Raw genomic sequence first — 23354 nt, 5'->3', positions numbered from 1 at the left:
GGTTCCTTCAGATCTATATTTGAAGGGGTGACATTTTGCTATTTTAGGAGACTAAATGATAAAATATGTGATACATTTCTACTGTTTAGCACAAAAAATAAAAGGCTTATATAGTTCTTCCAGCTCTTAACTGAGTTCTTTAGAAGTTATCCCCCAAATTAAAATACACATATTAATATTTTTAATGAATATGTATGCATAATTTTATATAGAAGCCTAAAGTAACTTAGTTCTGAACGTATGTGTCTTGTTGATCCATTAAAATTAATGTTTGGATTATTTAGATATGTGAAGACCTAGAAAAAAGTTGAATTAGTTCAGAGGGAAGTATGATTTGTTTCCTTTTTGACCTTTTTTCTTTTAATTGGAAAAAAGAATTTCCCTTTGTGTTTTTTAGTCTTTTTTCCTTAAAATACACAAATCTACTTGTAAGGTGTAAGATAAATAGGAGGATTTTATAGCAAATATCCTATTTCCAAAAAACAGAGTTCCTAGGAATTCCCTGGTGGTCCAGTGGTTGGGACTCTGGCGCTTTCACTGCCGAGGGCCCAGGTTCCATCCCTGGTTGGGGAACTAGGATCCCCAGGATCACTCAGCGCAGCCAGAAAAAAAAAGCAGAGCTCCAAGAATTTTCACGCCTGAATTTAAGCATTCGAATATAAGGAACATTCTTACTAGTTTATAAATAGATCTTAATATTTTTAAAAATCTTTTGAACCAAGAAAACAAGAAAGCTTGTTGGTTATCTAAGTGTAATAGAGTTAGGATCCTTCCAAAGGCACTAGGTTTAGGATTAACAGGATATCATACTTTAGCATTTCTAGCATTTCTTTCCCTTTTCTACTAATTTGGGAATTAAGTGAAGGAAAAAAGAGTAGAACCTTCTCACTTACCTAACCTTCTCATTCAAATATCTGTTTATAATTTTCAGTTAAACACATGCTTTGCTTTGCTTATAAATAGATGTATTTCCTGTTCTATAACTTTCAGTGGGTTTTCTTCTCTTCCAGTGGCTCTATAAAGGGCGTCCTAAAGAAAAAAGCTTCCTTTATGAGATAGTGGCCAATAAAAGAAATGGCATTGATGTGGACAAATGGGATTATTTTGCCAGGTATGCACTGAACACTTCAGAAAAATTGATTAAAAATCTTGTATACTTTAAATAGATACAATTTTTATTTAAGTAAATAAGCAAGCAAAATAAAACCCTTATATAAATTTAGTATTGATATTTAAGGTACGGTTTCCTTTGCTGAAAAATTTCATCTCTCTGCTTGGGAATCTCTCCAGGGACTGCCATCATCTTGGAATCCAAAATAGCTTTGATTACAAGCGCTTTATTAAGTTTGCCCGTGTCTGTGAAGTAGATAATATGAAGCATATTTGTACTAGAGAAAAGGTAAGCTATGTCAGAGGACAACAAGGAAGGTGTGATTCTTAGCTTGAAGTCTAGAAATACCCTTTCAGTAATTTGGAAAAATCACTACCTGGTAAATTGTCAATCTCTTTACTTCATGCTTAGCATTTGTAAATATTTTAAAGCTCTTTTCACTTCTTCTGTATGGTCTACCGTCTACAGTAGACATTTACTGAGTCTTGTTCTCGGTACTGTTTTCAGTGCTTTAGAAGATTAACTCAATCTTCACAATCCTGTTAAGATAGATACTGTTATTTTCCCATTTAACAGATAAGCAAATTGAAGCACAAAGAAGGCATACAGTTAATGGCAGAACTGGAGTTTCAATCCAGGAAGTTTGGCTTGAGTCTTGTCCTTAATCACTATATTATGTGTTTCATAGTAGTTATACTCCTATAATCATTATTTCCCTGCTAGGTTAGTCATATAACTAAAGAATATAACAGTACTATACTATACAAAGTCTTTCTTTTGAGAATGAAGACTAGAACAATAATAATACCTAATTTCTAGAATTATTGGGAAATTTAAAAAATATATTTAAAATGCCTAAAACAGAATGCATCACAGAGTTAAGATGCTCAGTAGATTTTGGTTTACTAACAATAAAAGTTGCAGATTGGTAGTATTATGAGTCTTCCTTGCTCTTTCTTGGGAGTCTCAGGGGTTTTGATGCATTTTACCTGTGTCCAGTCTTCTTTTATGCCACCATCCCTTTTTCTTGACTTATATGCTTGTCTATTAACAAGGGAACCTAATCTGATCCTACCTTAATGTTTGTTTCACCTCTTTCTTCAGGAGGTTGGAAACTTGTATGACATGTTCCACACGCGCAACTGTTTGCACCGCAGAGCTTATCAACACAAAGTTGGCAACATCATTGATACAATGTAAGAAATTTGATTGTTAATTCCATATAAAATTTTCCATGATGTTTTACTAGAGTATCATACTTGGGTCAAGTTGAGATTTCTAAATAAACTCAAGTAAAGTTTAAGTGAACAAATCTAAAATGGTTCCCTTAAACAAAACAAAAACTAGCATAAAGTGAATTTAGAGGTGAGGAGGAGAGTGTTAAAGAGGACAGACTCAAGCAGAAGAGGGGGTTTAGGCTAGGCAGGAAGAGGCCACCCTGAGATGGCTTAGATCTCCACACAGGTAGTCACTTAGGTACCAGATATTAATCATGGAGGTGAGAAATGAGATGTGGATAATTGACACTCTGAAATTAATGACAAAAATGAATTTTGAAGATTAATGTCTCTCCCTCCCCTGTCAATTATCAACATTAGTAGAAAACAGTAAAACCTACAGGAATTTTGGGCTTCCCTCGTAGCTAAGTTGGTGAAGAATCTGCCTGCAATGCAGGATATCCAGATTCAATTCCTGGGTCAGGAGGATCCTCTAGAGAAGGAAATGGCAACCCACTCCAGTATTCTTGGTCTGGTACTGCTTCTTCCTAACTTGATTAAATGAAAATTACTTAATTTCTATGTCTGTACAATTGAGCTGATTACACCTGTGTTATTGATAGAAAGATTAAATAAGATGGTGTATCTAAAGCTTTGTCGTAATGCCTGGAGCACAGTAAATATGGTAGTTTACAAATCATCATGGACTTACTTAGCATGGTTGAGATGCAGTTGTCTTTTTTTTTTTTTAATTGTAAGTTACAGGTATACAATATAGTGATTCACAATTTTTAAAGATTATATTCCATTATAGCTATTATAAAATATTGACTACATTCCCCATTGTACTGTATATCTTTGTAGCTTATTTTATACTTAGTATTTTATACCTCTTACTCCCTCATCTGCCCCCTTCCTTCTACCTACTGACCACCACTAGTTTATTCTCTATAAGTCTGAGAAGCAGTTACATTTAGAACATTGTGTCTCAAGATTTTGTTTCTTAAAAGTAGAGAGATTTCCTAAATTTTAAGCAAAGCATAAAGCAAATATTCAAATTTCTTCATAAACATAAATGTTTATAAAATGATCTTTAGGATTACAGATGCCTTCCTCAAAGCAGACCCTTACATAGAGATAACAGGTTCTGCAGGAAGAAAGTATCACATTTCTACAGCAATTGATGACATGGAAGCCTTCACTAAGCTGACAGGTAAGAAGTAGAAGGTAACATAGGTGGTCCATCTCAGAAACCGTGTAAATTTTCCCTGGATTGCAGATAGGTTATTTTCCAGACATACCAATGTATTTAGCTTCTGAAGTGATTGTATACTACTGGATTTGAGTTTCATCTCTGCTTTGCACTAACAAGGTTAGTTATTTATAAACTAAATAAAGTTATTCAACCTCTCTGAACCTTGTTTCCTCACCTATAAAGTGGGAGTAATGATACCTAGCATGCAGTTTAGTTGTGATGCTGCAGTGAAGCATATAGCACTTGGAATAGTACTTGGCACACAAGTGCTGTGCTGTGCTTAGTCGCTCAGTCTTGTCGGACTCTTTGTGGCCCCATGGCCTGTAGCCTGCCAGGCTCCTCTGTCCATGGCGATTCTCCAGGCAAGAATACTGGAGTGGGTTGCCATGCCTTCCTCCAGAGGATCTTCCCAACCCAGGGATTAAACCCAGGTCTCCAGTGTTGCAGGCATATTCTTTACTGAGTGAGCCATTAGGGAAGCCCAAGAATACTGGAGTGGGTAGCCTATCCCTTCTCCAGGGGATCTTCCTGACCCAGGAATCTAACTGGGGTCTCCTGCATTGCAGGTGGATTCTTTACCAGCTGAGCTACCATGGTAGCCTAAGTGCTCAATATTAATTCTTTTTAACTTCTAATACAATTGGGCTTCCCTGGTGGCTCAGCTGGTAAAGAAGCCTCCTGCAATGTGGGAGATCTGGGTTTGATCCCTGGGTTGGGAAGATCCCCTGGAGAAGGGACCAACTACCCACTCCTGTATTCTGGCCTGCAGAATTCCATGGTCTGTATAGTCCATGGGGTTGCAAAGAGTGGGACACGACTGAGCGACTTACACTTTTATAATACATAATTACACTTTCATAATACCAGACCAATACCAAAAAGCTGACTTGCCCATTTAACGTAATTTTTGTTGCAAAACAGGATGCCAAAGACATTTCTGTGCACTTCAGCAGAAACAAACTCTGCAGCTTAGGGTGGGAAGGAAGAGAGGTGAGGTGTCACAACTGATTCTTTAATGTGGGAAAGTTTAAGATCAGTAAAGCAAAAGATGTAAACCAAAAAGTATATACCAGTTAAGAGTTCTTAGTTGCAAATCCTGAAACTGACTCTGCTTAACTAAAAACAAAGTGACAGAATCAGTGAGAAGGCCGGAGTTTCCGAAACAAGAGAATGGGAGAAGCTGAGTGGCCTCACACACAGCTAAGATCAACTTCCTGTTCCATCACTGCTAAATTTTTTTTATACAGGTGTAGGCAGTTAATATATGGGCTTCCTTGATGGCTCAGATGGCTAAGAATCTGCCTGCAATGCAGGATACCCGTGTTCAATCCCTAGGTTGGGAAGATACCCTCAAGAAGGGAATGGCTACCCACTCCAGTATTCTTGCCTAGAGAATTCCGTGGACACAGGAGCCTAGTGGGCTACAGTCCATGGGATGGAAAAGAGTCAGACACCACTGAGCAACTAACACTTGCACCTTCAGGCAATTAATACAGAGAGTCCCCATTACACTTGTAACTTTTTAGGCACTTTCCAATCATACCTAAACTACAGGTTAGAAGTGAAATGGTGATTCTGTGTATCAAATGTCTGTACACTGAGAACACTGTGTCCATCAATATTTGCAGTTTATAATGTGACAAGTGAGTTTACTTTTTTCTTGTTAATTCATCTGGGTTGGATTGATGACAAAGTTACTTATAGGGGATAATGTATCTGAATTGTTTCTGTGTTTTGTTTTAATAATACCATAGTAGGTACACTAGTTTTCTGTCCTGTGTGGCTGGAAATGGAAAAAGAGATTATAAGAGAATTTAAGCAACCTGCAGATAGTTATTTTTAAACTTTTGCTCATACTGAAGCAAATGATGCTGTATTTTAAAAAATCATCTTCAGTCTTCTTCAGAGACCAATCCTAACCATTTATCCTATAACAGTATGTTACATTTAAATTATCTTTTCAGTTAAAAACAAAAATGAATTTTGGATTTTATACACTTTTGGGTTAACTGCTGCTGCTGCTGCTGCTAAGTCGCTTCAGTCATGTCCGACTCTGTGCGACCCCATGGACTGTAGCCTACCAGGCTCCTCCGTTCATGGGATTTTCCAGGCAAGAGTACTGGAGTGGGGTGCCATTGCCTTCTCCTGGGTTAAGTGACAAACTGTCAAATAGCGTACGTCTTAATGAGGTCATAACTGCACGTGACTATATGTAGCTCTTGCTCACCATGAACATGGTGACTAGAACACTGAAACTGGCTTTTACCCTGTTCAGTGAGATGAGTTCACTGATCACTTACTTGGATGTTGTCACAATGTCAAAAGTCCCAGAAAAGAAATTAGGTCACATTTTTGTGCTTTAGCTGTCAGAATATAGGAGAACAAGCATACTGCCTTTCCCTTTCGTAATTTGAGCCAGGAATCATCTTACTTTTCTTGCATATTATTCTGAGCAGTCATAGGATCCTTATTGTCCTTAATAACAACACGAGCTTGAAGGAATAGGATCACATGAGCCTTCCTTTCTTTTGTTGCAATTCCAAAACCAACTCATCTTCATTTTGAAAATCTTCACTTCTTATTTTCAAATTTTTTAGAATTTTTTTTCATGTTTTAGGGACAAGTGTTGAAAATATACAGCAATGTTAAAAGAATTTTACACTTAAAACCTGTATACCTAAATTCTAGCATTTACTGGACTTGCTTTATCACATATTTATTACTTACCATCCCTCTACCCATTTATTAATCGATCTAAAGCTTGATACATTTAAAAGTAAATTTCAGACATCAGTATACCCTAATTCCTGCAGCATGCAGATTAACTAAAGTTCAGTCTAACTGTTATAGATTTTTTTCTTTTTATGCAAAATTACATGCAATTTGTATGTTTATAAAAATTGTAAGGTTAACATTTGCTGAACAAATGCAGTACACAGAACATTATCTTCTCCTTAGAAAGTTCCTTCATGCTCCATCCCAGTCAATACCTGTTCCTACCTCATCTCTAGAAGCAACCACTATTACCTGTCCTAGAGTTTTGTATCAGTGGAATCATACAGTATATATTCTTCTGCATAAGGCTTCTTTCACTTAGCATTGAGATTTATCCAGATTGCATGTATCAGTAATTCATTCCCTTTTATTGCTGAGTAGTAGTCCATTGTATGAATATGCCACAGTTTCTTTATCTATTCTCTCTGCTTCCTAAATTCCTGTTTCTGATGGATGTTTCGGCTTATCTGGATGCAGCTATCTTAAGCATTGCAAATGCTATGACCACTGTCTTAGGTAGTCATTTTCTTACCTTTGTCTTTATTCCGCAATATTCCTAAGCAATAGGTGGACCTTACCCCTTCCTCCCCTTCCCTTGCAAGACCTTACCCCCAAATCCCTTAATTAAATTGGGGCATTAGAATGTTAAATTCAGAAGAACCTTAGAGATCATCTGCTTAAAACTCCTCAGATGAGGAAACTGAGGCCAAATGAAGGAAAGCAACTTATCCTAATAAATGGCAAACCTGAGCTCAAACCAAGTCTTCTGACTCCCAAGTTAAATGTTGTTTACACTCTTTTAGTGATATTTTAATCATTAAGTTTAATAGACAAGCAGTTTCCCTTTACTTTTGTACATGACTATTTTCTGAAAACATGTATGTGGAACAAATAGGACTCTCATACATGGCCAGTGGGAATGCAGATGGCACAGCCACTTGGAAAATGTTGAGCATTTTCTTTTAAACATATATGTATCCTGTGACCCATTAATCCCTCTTCTGCCCACTTGGCCAATGAAAACATCAGTCCACCCCAAAACTGTACCTGGTAGAATAAGATGAAAGGCATAAGAAGAGTATCAGTCAAGTTCTTTGGGGTTCGAAGGAAGAAGGAATTACATCTTTGATTTGGATGCACTGGGGAAGGTTTCGTAATCAGGCATTTTTTGAGATGAACCTCAGAGATTAGATAGGCCTTCAAGAAGTGAGATTCTGTCATGGGGGAAAGCATTTCCCTAATTTAGCTGGGAATAGGGTAGATTAAAGCATGGATTAGAAAAGTGTGGTCTTATTATATTAAAATTGTTTTGTTTTTCACACTGAGTATAATATGTAAAGAAATAATGAAAACCAGACTTCCCTGGTGGTCTAGTGGTTAACAACCCTCCTGCCAATGCAGGGGCCACTGGTTCGATACCTGGTCTGGCAGGATTTTCCATGCTGTGGGAAAACTAAGTCCATGCGCCACAACTGTTGAAGCCCATGGGCACTAGAGCCCTTGCTCTGCAGCAAGAGAAGCCCCCACAGGAGAAGCCCGAGCACCACAACTAGAGAGTAGCCCCTACTTGCTGCAACTAGAGAAAGCCCGTGCACAGCAAGAAAGACCCAGCACAGGGAAAAATAAGTAAAATGAACAAGTTTTTAAAAAATGTTTTTTAAAAACATCACTGAGAGGGTAAGGAATCTGTTAACCAAGTATTAAGAGGGAAGAACATACATATACATGTAGGTGACATGAATGACATAGGCTGCTAATATTTTGCCAAGAAAGGGCATTTTAATAAAATTAACTTTGCAAAATGCAGTGGTTGATTCAATCAAGGATAATGAGTGCATGCTAAACCATTGGTTGAAAACTTACTGGGATAATCAGAGCCTCTGAAAATATCACCTTGCAGAAGGGTTCATTTATTACAGAGAAAAACCTGGGGATTATTGCCCTAACCAACTTTTGGAACTTGGTAACAAAGCCCATTATGTGACACATGATGTGATGCCCTGGGCCAAGCTCATGTAGTGCTCTTAGATTTTATAACACTTGTATAATGTTCTTCATAACAGTGTTTTCCTTGAATCTAGTGGTGAAGAAACAGCAAACAAGTTCACAGTCTGGACATTTTACAAAACGACTGCCTGAACTTTTCTAAATTGTCAACATCATGAAAGAAGTCAGAATTACCTAGTTGTAGATGGGAGGAGCCTAGAAAACATGACAACTAATGTCATCCATAATCCTTGATTGGTATCTGTATCCAGCAACAAAAATTTGTAAATTGCCTTATTGCAACAATTGAACAAATTCAAGTACAGATTATATGTTAGATATCTTTATATCAGTGTTAAATTTCTTGACATGATTGTGATTAAGTTAGAGAATGTTCTTGTTCTTGCGAAGTGTATGCTGAAATATTTAGGAGTCAAGAGTCTTGATGTCTGTACTTTTCAAATGTTTCCTCAAAAATTTATATGTGCACACATACAGAGAGTGTTTGCATATTTTGAAACAAAACAGTTGATAAATTTTGGTGAAGGGTATTTTATTTTGAAATTTCTGAAATAAAAAGTCTGAAGAAAAAGGAAGAAGGAAATTAAGCTTTCTTCTATTATTATGGAATGAAACCTTTAAAAACTTTTTCTTTTTTTTGACTGTGCCTTTCTTTGCAGGATCTTAGTTCCCCTACCAGGGATCGAACCCAAGCCCCAGAAGTGAAAGTACTGAGTCCTAACTACTGGACCTCCAGGGAACTCCCTTAAAAACTTTATATTAAGTAAATTTACATCACTTAGCTTCATGATTTAGCTGCAATAATTAGCATGGCAGTTTTATTTCATCCCTTCACCCCATCAGACCCTGGGCCATTTTTGAAGCAGATCTCAGACATAATTTTGTAATTCCTTAAGTTTCATTCTCTTTAAAAAAAAAAAGCAATAAACTAATACACTCTTTTGTACCCCAAACCCATTCTCAAGTCATCATCTCCAGTGCAGTCTTATCTCATGTCTCCCCTTTCCCGCTCATTAGGTTATCCTGAAAGAAATCCAAGACACTGACTGGAGCACTTTTTACAAACATTTTTTCACATCTTTATAATCATAGTGTATGTACGTTTGTAAACCTCTGCTTGAAATCATTTCAGAAGTACAGCGATGTATGAGTCTCTTTAAATCTTGGGGTTTTTTGTTTGTTTGTTTTGTTTTTTTTCATTTTAATATAACTGAAATTTCATCAAATTGGCAGATAACATTTTTCTGGAGATCTTATACTCCACTGATCCCAAATTGGATGCTGCACGAACGATTTTAAAGCAAATTGAATCCCGTAATCTATACAAGTTTGTGGGTGAGACTCAGCCCAGGACACAAAGAATTAAAAAGGTAAGTTGAAAGGTCCTCTGTCCCCCCAAGAGGAAACCATTCCCATCACAATACCGCGGCTGTATTCTAAGCCCTTTATTTTAATATGTTCTCATTTAATCTTCACATCAATCCCTTGAGGCCTATCTTGCAGACAACTGAAGCTTGGGAGAGATTAAATAACTTGCCTACAGAAGCACATTTAGTGAGCTAGGATTCAAAGTCAAGTCTCATTTACTCCAAACCTTTACTTTCTCAACTCGGAAGTGAGAGGGGGCCTCACATTTTATCTAGATCCAAAGACCAGAAAATGAATGTAATGGAAAAGGGGCCTCAAAATAAGGCCTCTGCATGAGCTTCTTTGAGACTCTAAGGACCTGCTTTTTAACTACTTCCTTCTTTCACGGTTTATCACTTTCTCCCAGACAGTGCTTGCCTGCCTTCCTTAGTTCAGTCATTAGTTCTCCCTCCTGCTTGTTGAAGGGTCTTATCTTTGTCAAAAAACCTGTAACACAAGCTATACTGATAACCACATCCTGCCTCACAATACTTCCTTAGGTCATACTTCTTGTTTTACTAATAGGTTAATGCCTCATTTTTTTCAATGTGAAATTCTGTTATGAAAATCACACTATTGTGATTTGATTAAAAGGTAGCATGGGTATGTATTTGTTGGGAAATTCTATCTACGTTTCTTGGTAAAGTGCCATTTTTAGAGAAGAACCCTCTTCGTGGCACCAACACTGTAGGATGAAGAACTGGACTTCTAACATGAGGAGCCTTGTCTTTTCCAGGAAAACTACGAACACCTTCCAGAAGAGGTCGCCAGTGCTAAACCCAGTGATGTACTGCTAGAAGCTGAACTGAAGGCTGAAGATTTGATAGTGGATGTAAGTAGTTAGCTCAATAACATGCTAAGCAAAGAATTTATTTAAGGTAAAGCATCACTACCACCCCTATTATAACAGTAGTACATGTTCATTATAGAAAATCTGGAAAATACAGAAAAAAGATGGATAGAAGAGAATCACCTATGATATCACAGAAAAAAATAACATTAGGCAGATTTTTTAAATGACAGCCAACTCCAGTATTCTTGCCTGGGAAATTCCGTGGACATAGGAGCCTGGCAGGCTGGGCTAACAGTCCATGGGGTCGAAAAAGAGTTGGGCACAACTGAGGGAGTAAACAACAATGAACAAAATTTCCTTTGGCATATTTTTATGTCAGTATTGTCAGTATTTTATGTAATTGTGGTCATGTTATTAATAGAGCATTGTATACAGTGATTTTTGAATGTTTTCTTGATCAAAAAAGTAATTGTTGTTCAGTTGCTCAGTCATGACCCCATGGACTGCAGCATGCCAGGCTTCCCTATCCTTCAACTGTCTCCCAGAGCTTGCTCAAACTCACGTCCATTGAGTTGGTGATGCGATCCAATCATCTTGTTTTCTGTTGTCCCCTACTCCTCTTGCCTTCAATCTTTCCCAGCATCAAGGCCTTTTCTAATGAGTGGGCTCTTCACATCAGGGGGTCCACTGGAGAAGGGAATGGCAAACCACTTCAGTATTCTTGCCTTGAGAACTGTATGAGCAGTATGAAAAGGCAAAAAGATATGACACTGAAAAATGAACTCCCCAGGTTGGTAGGTGCCCAATATGCCACTGGAGAAGAACAGAGATATAGCTTCAGAAGGAGTGAAGAGAATTAGTCAAAGTGGAAACAGTGCCCAGTTATGGATATGTCTGGTAGTGAAAGTAAAGTCCAATGCTGTAAGGAACAATATTGTATAGGAACATGGAATGTTAGGACCATGAATCAAAGTAAATTGGAAGTGGTCAAACAGGAGAGATGACAAGAGTGAACATTGACATTTTAGGAATCAGTGAACTAAAATGGACAGGAATGGACAAATTTAATTCAGAGGACCATTATATCTACTACTGTGGACAAGAATCCCTTAGAAGAAATGGAGTAGTCCTCATAGTCAACAAAAGAGTCTGAAAAGCAGTACTTGGGTGCAATCTCAAAAATGACAGAATGATCTCTGTTTGTTTCCAAGCCAAACCATTCAATTTTACAGTAATCCAAGTCTATGCCCCAACCACTGATGCCAAAGAAGCTGAAGTTGAACAGTTTTGTGGAGATCTACAAGACTTTCTAGAACTAACACCAAAAAAAGTTGTCCTTTTCATCATAGGGGACTGGAATGCAAAAATAGGAAGATACCTGGGGTAATAGGCAAGTTTGGTTTTGGAGTAAAAAATGAAGCAGGGCAAAGGCTAACAGAGTTTTGCTAAGAGAACACACCAGTCATAGCAAACACACTCTACCAACAACACAAGAGATGACTCTACACATGAACATCACCAGATGGTCAATACCCAGATCAAATTGATTATATTTTTTGCAACCAAAGATGGAGAAGCTCTATACAGTCAACAAACACAAGACCAGGAGCTGACTGTGGCTCAGATCACGAACTCTTTATTGCAAAATTCAGACTTAAATTGAAGAAAGTAGGGAAAACCACTAGGCCAAGGTATGTAAAAAAAAAAAAAGTAATACATACCAATAATTTTTTAATAGCACACACAAAGGAAAAAGTTAAGACTTTTTGACTCCTATTTTCGTAGAAAAGGTAGTGTCTTCTTATATCCTATGAGAATGCCAAATGACTTTCTAACATTTTCTTCTGTTGTCTCATAAGAAATTCTTTTCAGAGTTCTACTCCTGAAATCTCAGAACAGTCTTCCCTGTGTAAAGCCTCTCAATTTTTATCTTCTTGCTGACGCATCTTTGAGGGAAGGGCAATCTTTCTATAACCATTCTTTGCCCTTGAACCCCCTCTCTATTTCCTTGGTTGTGTGTTCAAGTGCCTTAGAGCTGCAGATCAGGCTGCAGGCTCCTCTTTCATTAGATGAAGTTCCACCAGAATAAAGGGATCTCACATCCTGACTTCCTGAGGCTCTGAAAGGCTTCCTTCTCCAGAATGTTACCCCTGGGCTTGCACGTGTCTGTCCTTGCCCTCAGTGCAGGGCATTGCTCCTGGTAGTCCCCCCACTTCCCAGTGGATCTCCATCCAGGTGGCCTCATGCATAGAAGATGACACACACATGGCCAGTAGACATGAAAGGAAGTTTAACTTTCTTATTAACCTGTAGGCAAATTGATGCAATGAGTTTTTTGATTCTCAGATATATAAGATAAAAAAATTTTTTAAAGATATTGTGATAATAAAGATATGTGATAATGGGAGTGTAAATTGACAAGAGATCAAACTTGGGTCAATTTTAACTGACCCAGTAATTTCAGTCTGGAGGTTTGTCCTAAGGAGATAATCAGTTTTGCACAAAAACACAAATACATTTATTGTGGCATTATTATAGTGTGAAATTTGAGGGAAAGTGTGTATGTCAGTGGAATACTGCAAGCATTAAAAGTTGTTTTTAACATGGAAAGATGTTTATAATAAGTGAAAAAAGTACATACAGAATTATTTTATTTTTGCACCTTTAAACTTATATACATGTGTATATACAGTGAACACACTGAAAAATCCTGGATATATTAACATTGTTTCTACCTGGGTGGTAGAATTTCAGGTGACTTTTTCCTATAGTGAGTGTGGTATAAGAGTTTCATAATCAGAAAAAATAACTATCCATTTTAAGATGGGTAAAGCCCTTCTATATTCTGAGAAAGCAAGTAAAATTGCTAACTACATGTCTTATCGTGTATTCGCATTCCAATTTTAGTTTTACGGTGTGATATATTTGTGTGGTCCATTTTACCAACTCCTTTTAAGACTGCGAGTAGTAATTTTATGATTATCTATTGGGCTGTAAAACATAATTTACTAGATAGAATTAAAAATACGTAGTTGTTGGTCTGTAGCTACTTTTTACTCTTAAGTCCTTGGTTAAAAATGGGATCTCTGGGACTTCCTAGGTGCTTCAGTGGTTAAGAATTTGCCTGCCAATGCAGGGGACACTGGTTCAATCTCTGCTTCAGGAAGAGTCCACATGCCACAGGGCAACTAAGCCCGTGCGCCACAACTACTGAGTCCACACTTTAGAGCCCACAAGCCGCACCTACTGAGCCCGAGAGCCCTTAAAGAATGGGATCTCCAACTACTATAACATTGCCCACTGGAAGAATAACTGTTTCATCAAATATGCTTAAAGGAGGAATTTACAGTACATTGTAGAGAAAATGAGGATTGCCTTTTATTCCAATTTTAAAGCCAAGGAAAGAAATACCTAAGAGCTAGCAGCACTTGTAAAATTGTTGAAAATTTGATTAGTATTCATGCGTTACCATGATGGGTGAAAATGTCAAGGCTGCATCGGTCCCTCCCACGTGGCACTTACACAGAGGCCTGTGATAGCACCGGCCCTGGGATCATGGGGAGGACTGAGCAGTTTTCCCTCACATCAAAGGGATGCAGCTCTCAGAGCCAGTGGACCACACAGCACGGGAGGGCCAGCCGTGTACTGCAGACGCTGGGCTCACTTCTGGACCACGGCTGAATCTCAGATGTCCATGCTTCTCACAGGGAGCATCGCCACCAAAGCTCACAGACTGGTTTTCTTCTGTCTCCACTCGCAGGATAAGCCCCTCTTATCATCTGTTCTTTTTTTTTTTTTTGCACTATCCTCGCCACATTACTCTATTCTTCCTGTTATTTCACTTCCAGTCTCTTCCCTTGTCCAGAACCTGTCCATGAGGCCCTTAGGAATTTCCATTCCATAATTAATGCACCTGTATCTTCAGCCTCTTCACTATCTCTTTGCCTTTGTTGCATGCAGCCTGCTGTCCCCTGAGAACCGTATCCCCTGCAGCTCTTTCAGGAAAAGCACATTCCTCAGGGTCAGGAGATCTTCCTGGTCATCAGTCCTTTTGTCCCCTACGACCATCTCCAGACCCCATGCAAGATCCCCGTTCCTCTGAGACTGCCACCCTTAAACCAGCTCCTGTCCTCTTGGTTGAAGATTTTGGCATAGTATAGAGCCTTCCACTCACTCCAGTTCCTGCCATCATCTTTAGTGGCTTCATAGTCCCATGACGCCAGCTCAGATCTCCTTATCCTCATCCTCAATGACCTTATACCCTCCACCTCAGCCAGCACACTCAGCAGATTATGCACTCTGAATCTTATTGACATTGAAAAATGCCCTTCCTCTAAAATTCACTAATTTAAGCATCCCATCTCTGTCCACAAATCCCTTTCTTCCTTACTTGCTTGTTCCTAGCTCATTGGGAACTCCAGTTTATTGTCTCCTTCCTTCCTTCCAGCTTGTCCCCTCACCTTTCCTGGGTACCACGGTCCACTCCGTAGTCTCACCTCTTGCCTCTCTTAACCACCAAACTTCTAAGAGTTGTCTTCTCTCTTTTATTTCTCGACTTCTTTTTTGTGTATTGTTGTTTGTTTTAAGCCATGCCACGTGGCATGCGGGATCTTACTTCCCCGACCAGGGACCGAACCTGTGCCCCTACAATGGAACCATGGAGCCTTAACCACTGGACCATCAGGGAAGTCCATTCTCATTTACTTCTGAACCGCTTTTCTGTCACCATCACTATAGAGCTCTACCTCGTTTTATTGCCAATCATCTTATTGTACTTTGCATGTATTGCAATATCTCCAAGGTCTAGGCCTGTATTAAAACTACTCACTAAGACCACCAGTGACTTCAGTGTTACTAAAACTAGCAGAAAAGTTTCTGTCCTTTCTGCCTCAGAGCTCTTTCTCTTTCTTCTGCCTAGAATTCTTTTTTTTTCCTATCTAAGCCTGGTTAATTCTTGCTCACTTTATTAGTAAAATCACTTTCCCAGGAGAATATTTCCAGTCATTGCCTAGGAGCTCCAGACTACTAGGTTCTCAGGTCACAAAGTTTCGCAGCACCATTTGCTTTTCTTTGGTAGCTCTTTTTTTTTTTTTTTTTTTAATTTTTTGGCCACACCACCATACAGCTTGCAGGATCTTAGTCTTCCGACCAGGGATCAAACCCAGGCCCCTGGCAGTGAGACCACCAAGTCCTAACCACTGTACCAACAGGGAATTCCCAGTAATTACTTTTATAATTATTTGTTCTACCTTAGTCTAGGCCATGTGATCTGTGGGGGCTGGGATTTTATCAAACATCCTTGTATCTCTGCACAACAGTGCCTGGCATGTGTCTGTCACATAGTGGATATTGACTTGATACCCTACTTATATTAAAAGCATAAAATCTCTCTCCTCACCCCACCCAGATTTCAAATCCCTATGGGTCGTGAACCAGAACTACTTTTGTTCCACTATGAGCCACTCTACCAGGGCTCCTACTTCTCCAGAGAGTGCAGCTTCATTTCTTGTGATACCCTCACAATCCCGAATTTAATTCTCATTGCTGTTATGTACATGATCGCTCATTTATTGCTTGTATTAAGGTTATCAACATGGATTATGGGATGGAAGACAAGAATCCTATTGATCATGTTCGCTTCTATTGTAAGAGTGACCTCAGCAAGGCAATCATGATTACTAGAAACCAGGTAACTACTTACAGTGGCATTTGGCAAATCTTTGTAGTAAAGTGGCATTTTACATGCAGGTTAGGCTCTGAAATCAATGTATACAGTTTAAAAAAAAAAAACAGAAACCTATCTTTAAAATTAAAGTATACTTGATTTTGGTAGACTAAACCATCTTAACAGCCAGTTTTTCCTGTTTGCTGAGCTTGAAGAAAGCTCCATTTTTTGGTTTAGAAGGTAATTTGTAAGTCTGGTGGGACAGGAATATCATATGGTTGAAGTCATCTAAGTTAAATGTGCTTATTTGTATATCTTCTGTGAGAGAGTCTGTAGTCTTCATATAATTATATCATATAAACCTTTCATCTTTTATTAATGGACATAAAATTATGGGACATCTTGCAGTATGACAGTTACCCTGAATTCTTTCCTTTGGATTATCATTGGTATAAAATACCAAACAACATGGTGCGTTTAATATCACATCAAGCATGGAGCTTAGGGACAGCTGATTTCTCTCTTCAGCGTGTGAATTCAAGGTGACAGTGAACTCTTTCCTTCTTTAAAAAGGTTTCTCAGTTTTTGCCAGAGAGATTTGCTGAGCAGCTGATTAGAGTTTACTGTAAGAAGACAGATGAAAAGAGTCTGTTTGCTGCAAAACAGCATTTCGTCCATTGGTGTTTAATCAAAGACTTCACCAAGCCACAGGTGGGTGACATTATTCACATACGTCACAGAAATTTTTAAGTAAAAACCACAAGCAATCTTTACTTCCCTTTGAAAAGTTCTCGTTTAAATGATGGTCGTTTGATGAACTTATTAACAAGATAGAAACAGACTCACAAACTTAGAGAACGAACTTATGGTTACCATGGGTGAAGGATGGGGGTGGGCAGGAATAGTTAGGGAGTTTGGGATTGACATGAACACACTGCCGTATTTGAGATGAATAACCAGCAAAGACCTAGGACCTTCTGTATAGCACAGGGAACTCTGCTCAGTATTATGTAACAACTTAAATGGGAAAGGAATTTGAAAACGAATAGATACATATTTAAAACTGAATCACTTCACTGTACACCTGAAACTGACACCATATAGTTAATCAACTGTACTCCAATATAAAACAAGAAGAAAATAATAGTCATATGACTTGGGGAAAAAAAAGTTTTTCCACATTAAGCTTCCCTTTTAATTTTTTGATTTAATTATTTTTAAAATTGGAGTATAATTGCTTTACAGTGCTGTGTTAGTTTCTGCTGTACAACAGCGTGAATCAGCTCTATGTAATCATATATCCCGTCTCTCTGGAGCCTCCCTCCCACTCACCTCCATCGCACCCCTCTAGGTCATCACAGAGCACTGAGCTGAATTCCCTGTGCTATCCAGCAGCTTCCCACTAGCTATCTGTTTTACATTCTGGCAGTTTTGCCAGTCATTTTATTGTACTTGCATGTATTGCAATATCTCCAAGGTCTCGGCCTGTATTAAATCTACTCTCACTAGGACCACCAGTGACTTCAGTGTTACTAAAACTAGCAGACAAGTTTCTGTCCTTTGTGCCTCAGAGCTGTTTCTTCTGCCTGTAATTCTTTTGTTTCCTACCTAAACCTGGTTAATTCCTGCTCACTTTATTGGTAAAATCACTTTCCCAAAGCTGAGTAAATTCAGCATTCCCAAACTTGTAACCTATTTAAATTCACTAGTTGCCAGTCCCATAGAGAATGTTGTTGAAATGGTCCTTTATTGACCTGCACGTGGTGGATGCCTGGCACAGAGAACATGACCAATTGATAGCTGTTGATTGAACAAATGATTGGTAGGTAGGTCGGAAACGGCATTCTGCTTCCTGGTCTAGTACTGTCTCTCACAGCACCCTACCTGCTTCCCCCCAAGCATTAGATACTGAAGGAAACAAAAATGAAAGGTTAGATGTGAAAGAGTAGCCCAGTATATCAGATCTTTGTCAAATGCCAGAGGGAGGGACATAGGGAAGTCTTTTAGTATTCAGGGTTGAGAGAGCTGTCAGGTAGGAGGGAGGATTCTTCTAGATCCAAAAGCTGGGTTGTGTTTGGATGAGTAGCAGAGAGAACTGAGAGCTACACAAAAATGAAACTGGAACAAGTCAGGTGTGTTTGGGAGCTATGAAGAGACTGGTCTGACTGGAGGAGAAAACTCTTATTGTTGAGGTGACAGGGGAAACAGAGTCGGCTTGATGGTGGAGAAGCACTGATAATCAGCTAAGAAAGAGTTATTCTTGTGCACAGTGGGGAGGGAATTGCCGAAAGTATTCAAGACTTACCATGCTGCTATAATTATTTTCTTTTAACAATTTTATTTATGTGTTATTTTATTTAATTTTATTGATTTGTTTTTGGCTGCACTGGACCTTCATCACTGTGTACAGGCTTTCTCTAGTTGCAGTGAGCAGGGGCTACTCTTCATTGCAGTGCACGGGCTTCTCATTGCAGTGGCTTCTGTTGTGGAGTGCAGGCTCTGGGTGCACAGGCTTCGGTAGTTGTGATGCACGAGCTCAGTAGTTGTGGTGCATGGGCTTAGTTGCTCCACGGCATGTGGGATCTTCCCACCCGGACCAGGGATTGAACCCGTGTCCCCTGCATTGGCAAGCAGATTCTTATCCATTGTACCAACAGGGAAGTCCCTGCTGTAATTATTATTTACTTCTGGGCTTTTATCTCTAGCTAGACCTGTGGGAATAAGGAAGTCTGTCCGTCTTAAGAACTATAGCTTCTAAGGAGACTAAACCCCTCATGAGGAAGGAAGACTCTAGCGACAGATAGACTGGCATGTGGATAGACTGGAAACAGAGAGACAAGAGGCTACTCAAGTTGGACCTTAAATCCAGATACATTCATTCAGGGAATGAATGTTCCCCCAGGTCCTGTGTCCCGGACCAGGGATGGAACAGTACCTGAGACAGTTCGCGAGGGTCTCGCTCTAGTTGGGGACAATAAAAACTCGAGTAAATAATAATTACAGTAGTGTGCAAGTACTTTGGGCTCGGAGCAGTGTGTACAGTCTTAGAGGAGCAAAAAGGTGAAGGGTTTAAGCCAGAGTTGGTTGGTTGGGTAAGACTCATTTAAAGAAAGACTTCCCTGGTGATCCTGTGGTTAAGAATCCACCTGCCAATGCAAGGGACACGGGTTGAATCCCTGCCCAGGAGGACCCCACGTACCATGGGGCAGGTAAACCCATGTACCACAATTACTGAGCCAGTGCTCTAGAGCCCGCGTTCCACAACTAGAGAAGCCACCACAATGAGAAGCCCATACACTGCAACTGGAGTAGACCCTGCTCGCCACAACTAGAGAAAGCCCATGGGCAGCAGTGAAGACCCAGCGCAACCAGAAATTAATTAATTTTTTAAAAAAGGGCTTGGAAGCTGAGACCTGAAGGATGGATGAGGAGTCAACTGGGTAAAGGGGGAGGGGGTCTGGAAGGTGAGAGAGAATGAGGTGCATTTAGGAGGGTGAGATGTGGGCTCTGTGCATAGTCCTGTAAGCCAGGAGCCTCAGAGCAATGGGAGCTGTTGGGGTGTTTTAAGCAGGAAAGTGACATATTCAAGTCAGCGTTTACAGCAGAGTCACAGCCACTGTACCCGACCAGAGGGCTCATAGTAGAAACACCTTGACTTCTCTGCCCACCTGTCTTCCAGTCTCCCGCCAGTGCCTCCCACTAGCCCAACCTGACTGGAGGCCAGTAGGCAGGGGAGCTGGGAGATGTTGCTCACAAGAGCAGCTCCTGTTAACGCAGAGCGGGGCAGATGGAGGCAGAGAGTGGATCTGAGAGCAAGTAGGCATGAGAGACCGGCAGTGTTCTACACGAGCCTTCTCTTCCTCGTGCAGTAAAGGCTCTGACAGTCCTGTACCCTCATGTCGCCTAGAGAATCAATTTAGGATAGAGTAAGGCGTTGGAGGGCCTAGCTTCTTACACTCTTTGATTTCCAGTCGTAGTGTCACTTCACTTTGACACCAACCCTTGTTTTGGGTGGAGTCTAGGAGGCTGAGGCCAAAGTGACAGCTTTGATTATGGAGCAAAGGTCAAGTTCCACAGGTACACACTATCTTTCCCCCTTTTTGCCATCTTATAGACCTGGGCCATTTGTTACAGGGGAGACTAAGAAAGAGGGTCCAGCAAGGGTCCAGCAAATTCCATCTTTCCCTGGAAAACCAGGACAAGGTGTGTCCCCGGAAGCTGCATGAAGGGAAGGGGTTGCCGAGCCAGGCCATGTGCTGCTTCTGGCCATCTTTGAAAAGAACTGATGTGGTGGCTTTTGCTCTGAAAGCTCTTCCCTTCCCAGGACCATGTGTCTCTAATTAAGCATGTACACAGTCCGGGGTTTCCCAAGAGTAAGTCTGTCCAGAAGCAGGCTATCTGCAGGACGAGGATATGTGTGCCTGGGACATCCGCTCAGAACCACCAGAACTGGCTTTTCTTTATTCCTGGTTACTCTCTCTTTGACAGGATAGTGACGTTGTAGCCCCGCTTATAACACCTCGGAAATCAGAGTGGAATTCAGCTGGCACCCTGGAAGCAGCCCAAGTCAAAGCCCGACTTTTCTCAAATGACTCGATGTGAATGTCTGCACTGAATTGTTTACAAAAAGCCCCTCCCTATCCCCTTTCCCTCCTCCCCCAGCACAATTAATTTAGGGAATTTGATCACAGAGGTCTACAACTGGAGTGACAGCTAGTGCTTTATATTTTATATCTTGAATGTACGCACATACTAAGTCCTTTTTATCTAGAGGAACAGGTATTAGGCAGACCTTATTAACATGAGCTGTGGAAAGCTCTGCCTTCCCTCTTTTTAATGTTAATCAAAGCCTTTCTTCTTTAGCAGTCTATTTTCTTAGAATTAACAGCTTTTTTAAGTACTTTGAACTCTTATGGCATAAGATTGTTTTTTAAAAAATTTGGAAATAAGACAAAGGCGCACACTGGAATTTGCAGTTGGGGTTGTCATGAATAGCCGCGGTTAAAAACAGAATGTGAAACCCCAGCCCCCTGAGGAGGTGCCCATCACCCTGAATTTGAGGCTAGCTTTCCTTGAGTGATTGCAACATTAGGGAAAGGCACCTCCTCTCACCCTTTTAGTCCCCCATAAACTGCCAGCTTGGGGTGAACAGTATAGGAGGGCCATGGAGGGGCTCCAGCTCTTCAATGAGAGGCCTGATTGATTTGTTGAAAAGATCTGAGGTGCTGGCCTCCTCTGAAATGGGACATAAAACTGCCTTATACGAGACCCCCTAGCTCCAGTAGCAGAGGGACTCCCCAAACCAGGCTATCCTCTGGGTCAGCTGTGGCTCCAGCCCAAGTGGGTTTCTTTCTCTCCTGAGTGCTCACTGCCCACTCTCTGAGGGTTCCACCATTGCCCAGCCTGGAGAAAGCAGCTCCCCTCCCCCTGACCTCTGCATCTCGCTTGGGTGCTGATCAGAGGCCATCATAGGAACCGTCCTCCAGGCTGCTCAGAGCTGGGACTTCATTTTTGCCAGTTCAGTGCATTTGATGAGTTTCAGGGCAAAGACTGGCTGCCTATGCTGACACAAAGTGACTTACCCAGTGAATTCCAGGTTCCCCGTTGTGTCTCTACCTCCAGCAGTGGAGTAGCCACTACTGTGGTTGAGCAGTGCTCCTGAGCTAAACAGAGTCTGGAGTTAGAGCTAAAGCTGGTGGCTGCCAGAGGCAGAGCCATGGGGAGTGCAGTCGTGAGCCCCTGACGTCCTGTACTTCACCACACCTTTACAGAAACCTCCCTGGCAGCCTGGGTGTGGGGAGCCAGCCTTGGCTCTGGGTCAGAGCAAGAGGGAGCGGGAAGAGCTCAGACCGCAGGGCAGAAGATCACCCCCAACATCTTGGGGGTGCTGCCACCGTCCACTGTGTAACCAGGTGCTCCTCTGTTGACACTAGAGTGACAAGCATTTGGAATGTCTGCTGTTCTGCTCTGTCACCCCTCCCCCACCCCCAGTAGATAATCGAGTTGACCCTAATTCCTAGAGTAGTTAAAACCGTGCTCCTCTCCCACCACAATGCTGTGTGATGGGGATGTGGGTACAGTGGGCTCCTAGAAGCCCAAAGAAAGTGGTCATGGTACCAGGTCATGTCTGTTTTGGCCACGGTACTTCCGAAACGTCCAGTGGGGAGAATCCTCCACCTCAGACTTCATGTGTCCAGGCCCAAGGTCACGAATGTAATGTTTCTCTGCAAAGATTGTTTGATTTTTGCCACTCCTCCATTTACATCATTGTTTTACTCTGGAATTTTGTCATCTCAGAGTGTATCATTGTGCTCTCTGAGGAACAACTTGAATCTGTTTTGTTTGCATCTTTTGGTACTTTCTGGCAGCTGCACTTTATGCTCTTTGCAACTGTTTTAATTATGGGAACCACGTGCCGATGACAAGGTTAAATTTTTCTTAAGAAGCATCTTCACTATTGGTATAAAAACGGAGCCTTTAAGAGCTTGGCCTCTAGAGTTACTGAGCTTTGTCACCTTGAGAATGTGAATGGGACTGCAGGTTCAAGTGCCTGGTCGCTTCATCCTGGTGAGAGAAACAGCTGCAATAAAGCCTCATGAATGTATCTCTGTCTTGAAATCAGTGGTGTCTTCCTCAGTGACTTTCACACTCGCGTGCCCAGTTTTGACCCTTTTGTGCAAAAGAACTGTGTTTGGTCTAGGAATGTGCCCAGATGTTTCTTTATACCTCAGTACTGTGTTGGGTCTTCCAGAGGGGATGGTTTTAACAGGCCCTGTGTTACTTGGTTTTCCTCATTCAATAATGGCAAGTAATGACCTTATAAAGAATCTTATTCTGTCAGGAGGCAGGCACTAGCATGGGAAAGGTTATGGATTTTTTTATTTTATTTTTTTTTAGTTTTTCTAAGTTCCTCTTTTGCCAGAAAAAGTGTCCTTCCTCCTTTTTAATCTCCCTGACGTTCCCATCTACAGAATTTCAGCTTCTTTACCCAAATGTGCATATCGTTCATTTGCTGCTTTCATATTTTCCTTGTGGAATTAAATAAGAGATCTGCAAGTAACCAGCACACTAGTAGCAGACAGAAAGCTTGTCAGTTTTCTGGGAAAAGAAAAATGCTATTTTGG

General features: G+C 40.5%; 1 protein-coding gene across 2 annotated transcripts in view; it reads left to right on the top strand.

Annotated features, from left to right (window-relative positions):
* SAMHD1 (SAM and HD domain containing deoxynucleoside triphosphate triphosphohydrolase 1) overlaps nt 1-22834 on the top strand; it is a 55729-nt gene extending 32895 nt beyond the window's left edge. Inside the window, exons 8-16 of one of the 2 annotated variants that reach the window (XM_081560191.1) lie at nt 1011-1111; nt 1291-1399; nt 2216-2307; nt 3426-3541; nt 9599-9735; nt 10509-10604; nt 16150-16254; nt 16804-16941; nt 20719-22834. In XM_081560191.1, the coding sequence (XP_081416317.1) occupies nt 1011-1111; nt 1291-1399; nt 2216-2307; nt 3426-3541; nt 9599-9735; nt 10509-10604; nt 16150-16254; nt 16804-16941; nt 20719-20832 (1008 nt within the window). In that variant the 3' untranslated portion in view covers nt 20833-22834. The remainder of the gene's footprint in view (nt 1-1010; nt 1112-1290; nt 1400-2215; nt 2308-3425; nt 3542-9598; nt 9736-10508; nt 10605-16149; nt 16255-16803; nt 16942-20718) is intronic. The other variant, XM_081560192.1, reaches the window with a different exon arrangement.
* The last annotated feature ends 520 nt before the right edge of the window (nt 22835-23354 follow it).

This window comes from Giraffa tippelskirchi, chromosome 13, assembly GCF_054371585.1.
Source record: "Giraffa tippelskirchi isolate mGirTip1 chromosome 13, T2T-mGirTip1v1.2.pri, whole genome shotgun sequence".
In the NCBI taxonomy this organism is placed as follows: Eukaryota; Metazoa; Chordata; class Mammalia; order Artiodactyla; family Giraffidae; genus Giraffa; species Giraffa tippelskirchi.
Note: the sequence above shows the minus strand (reverse complement) of the source record. Positions and strands in the feature narration are given on the sequence as shown.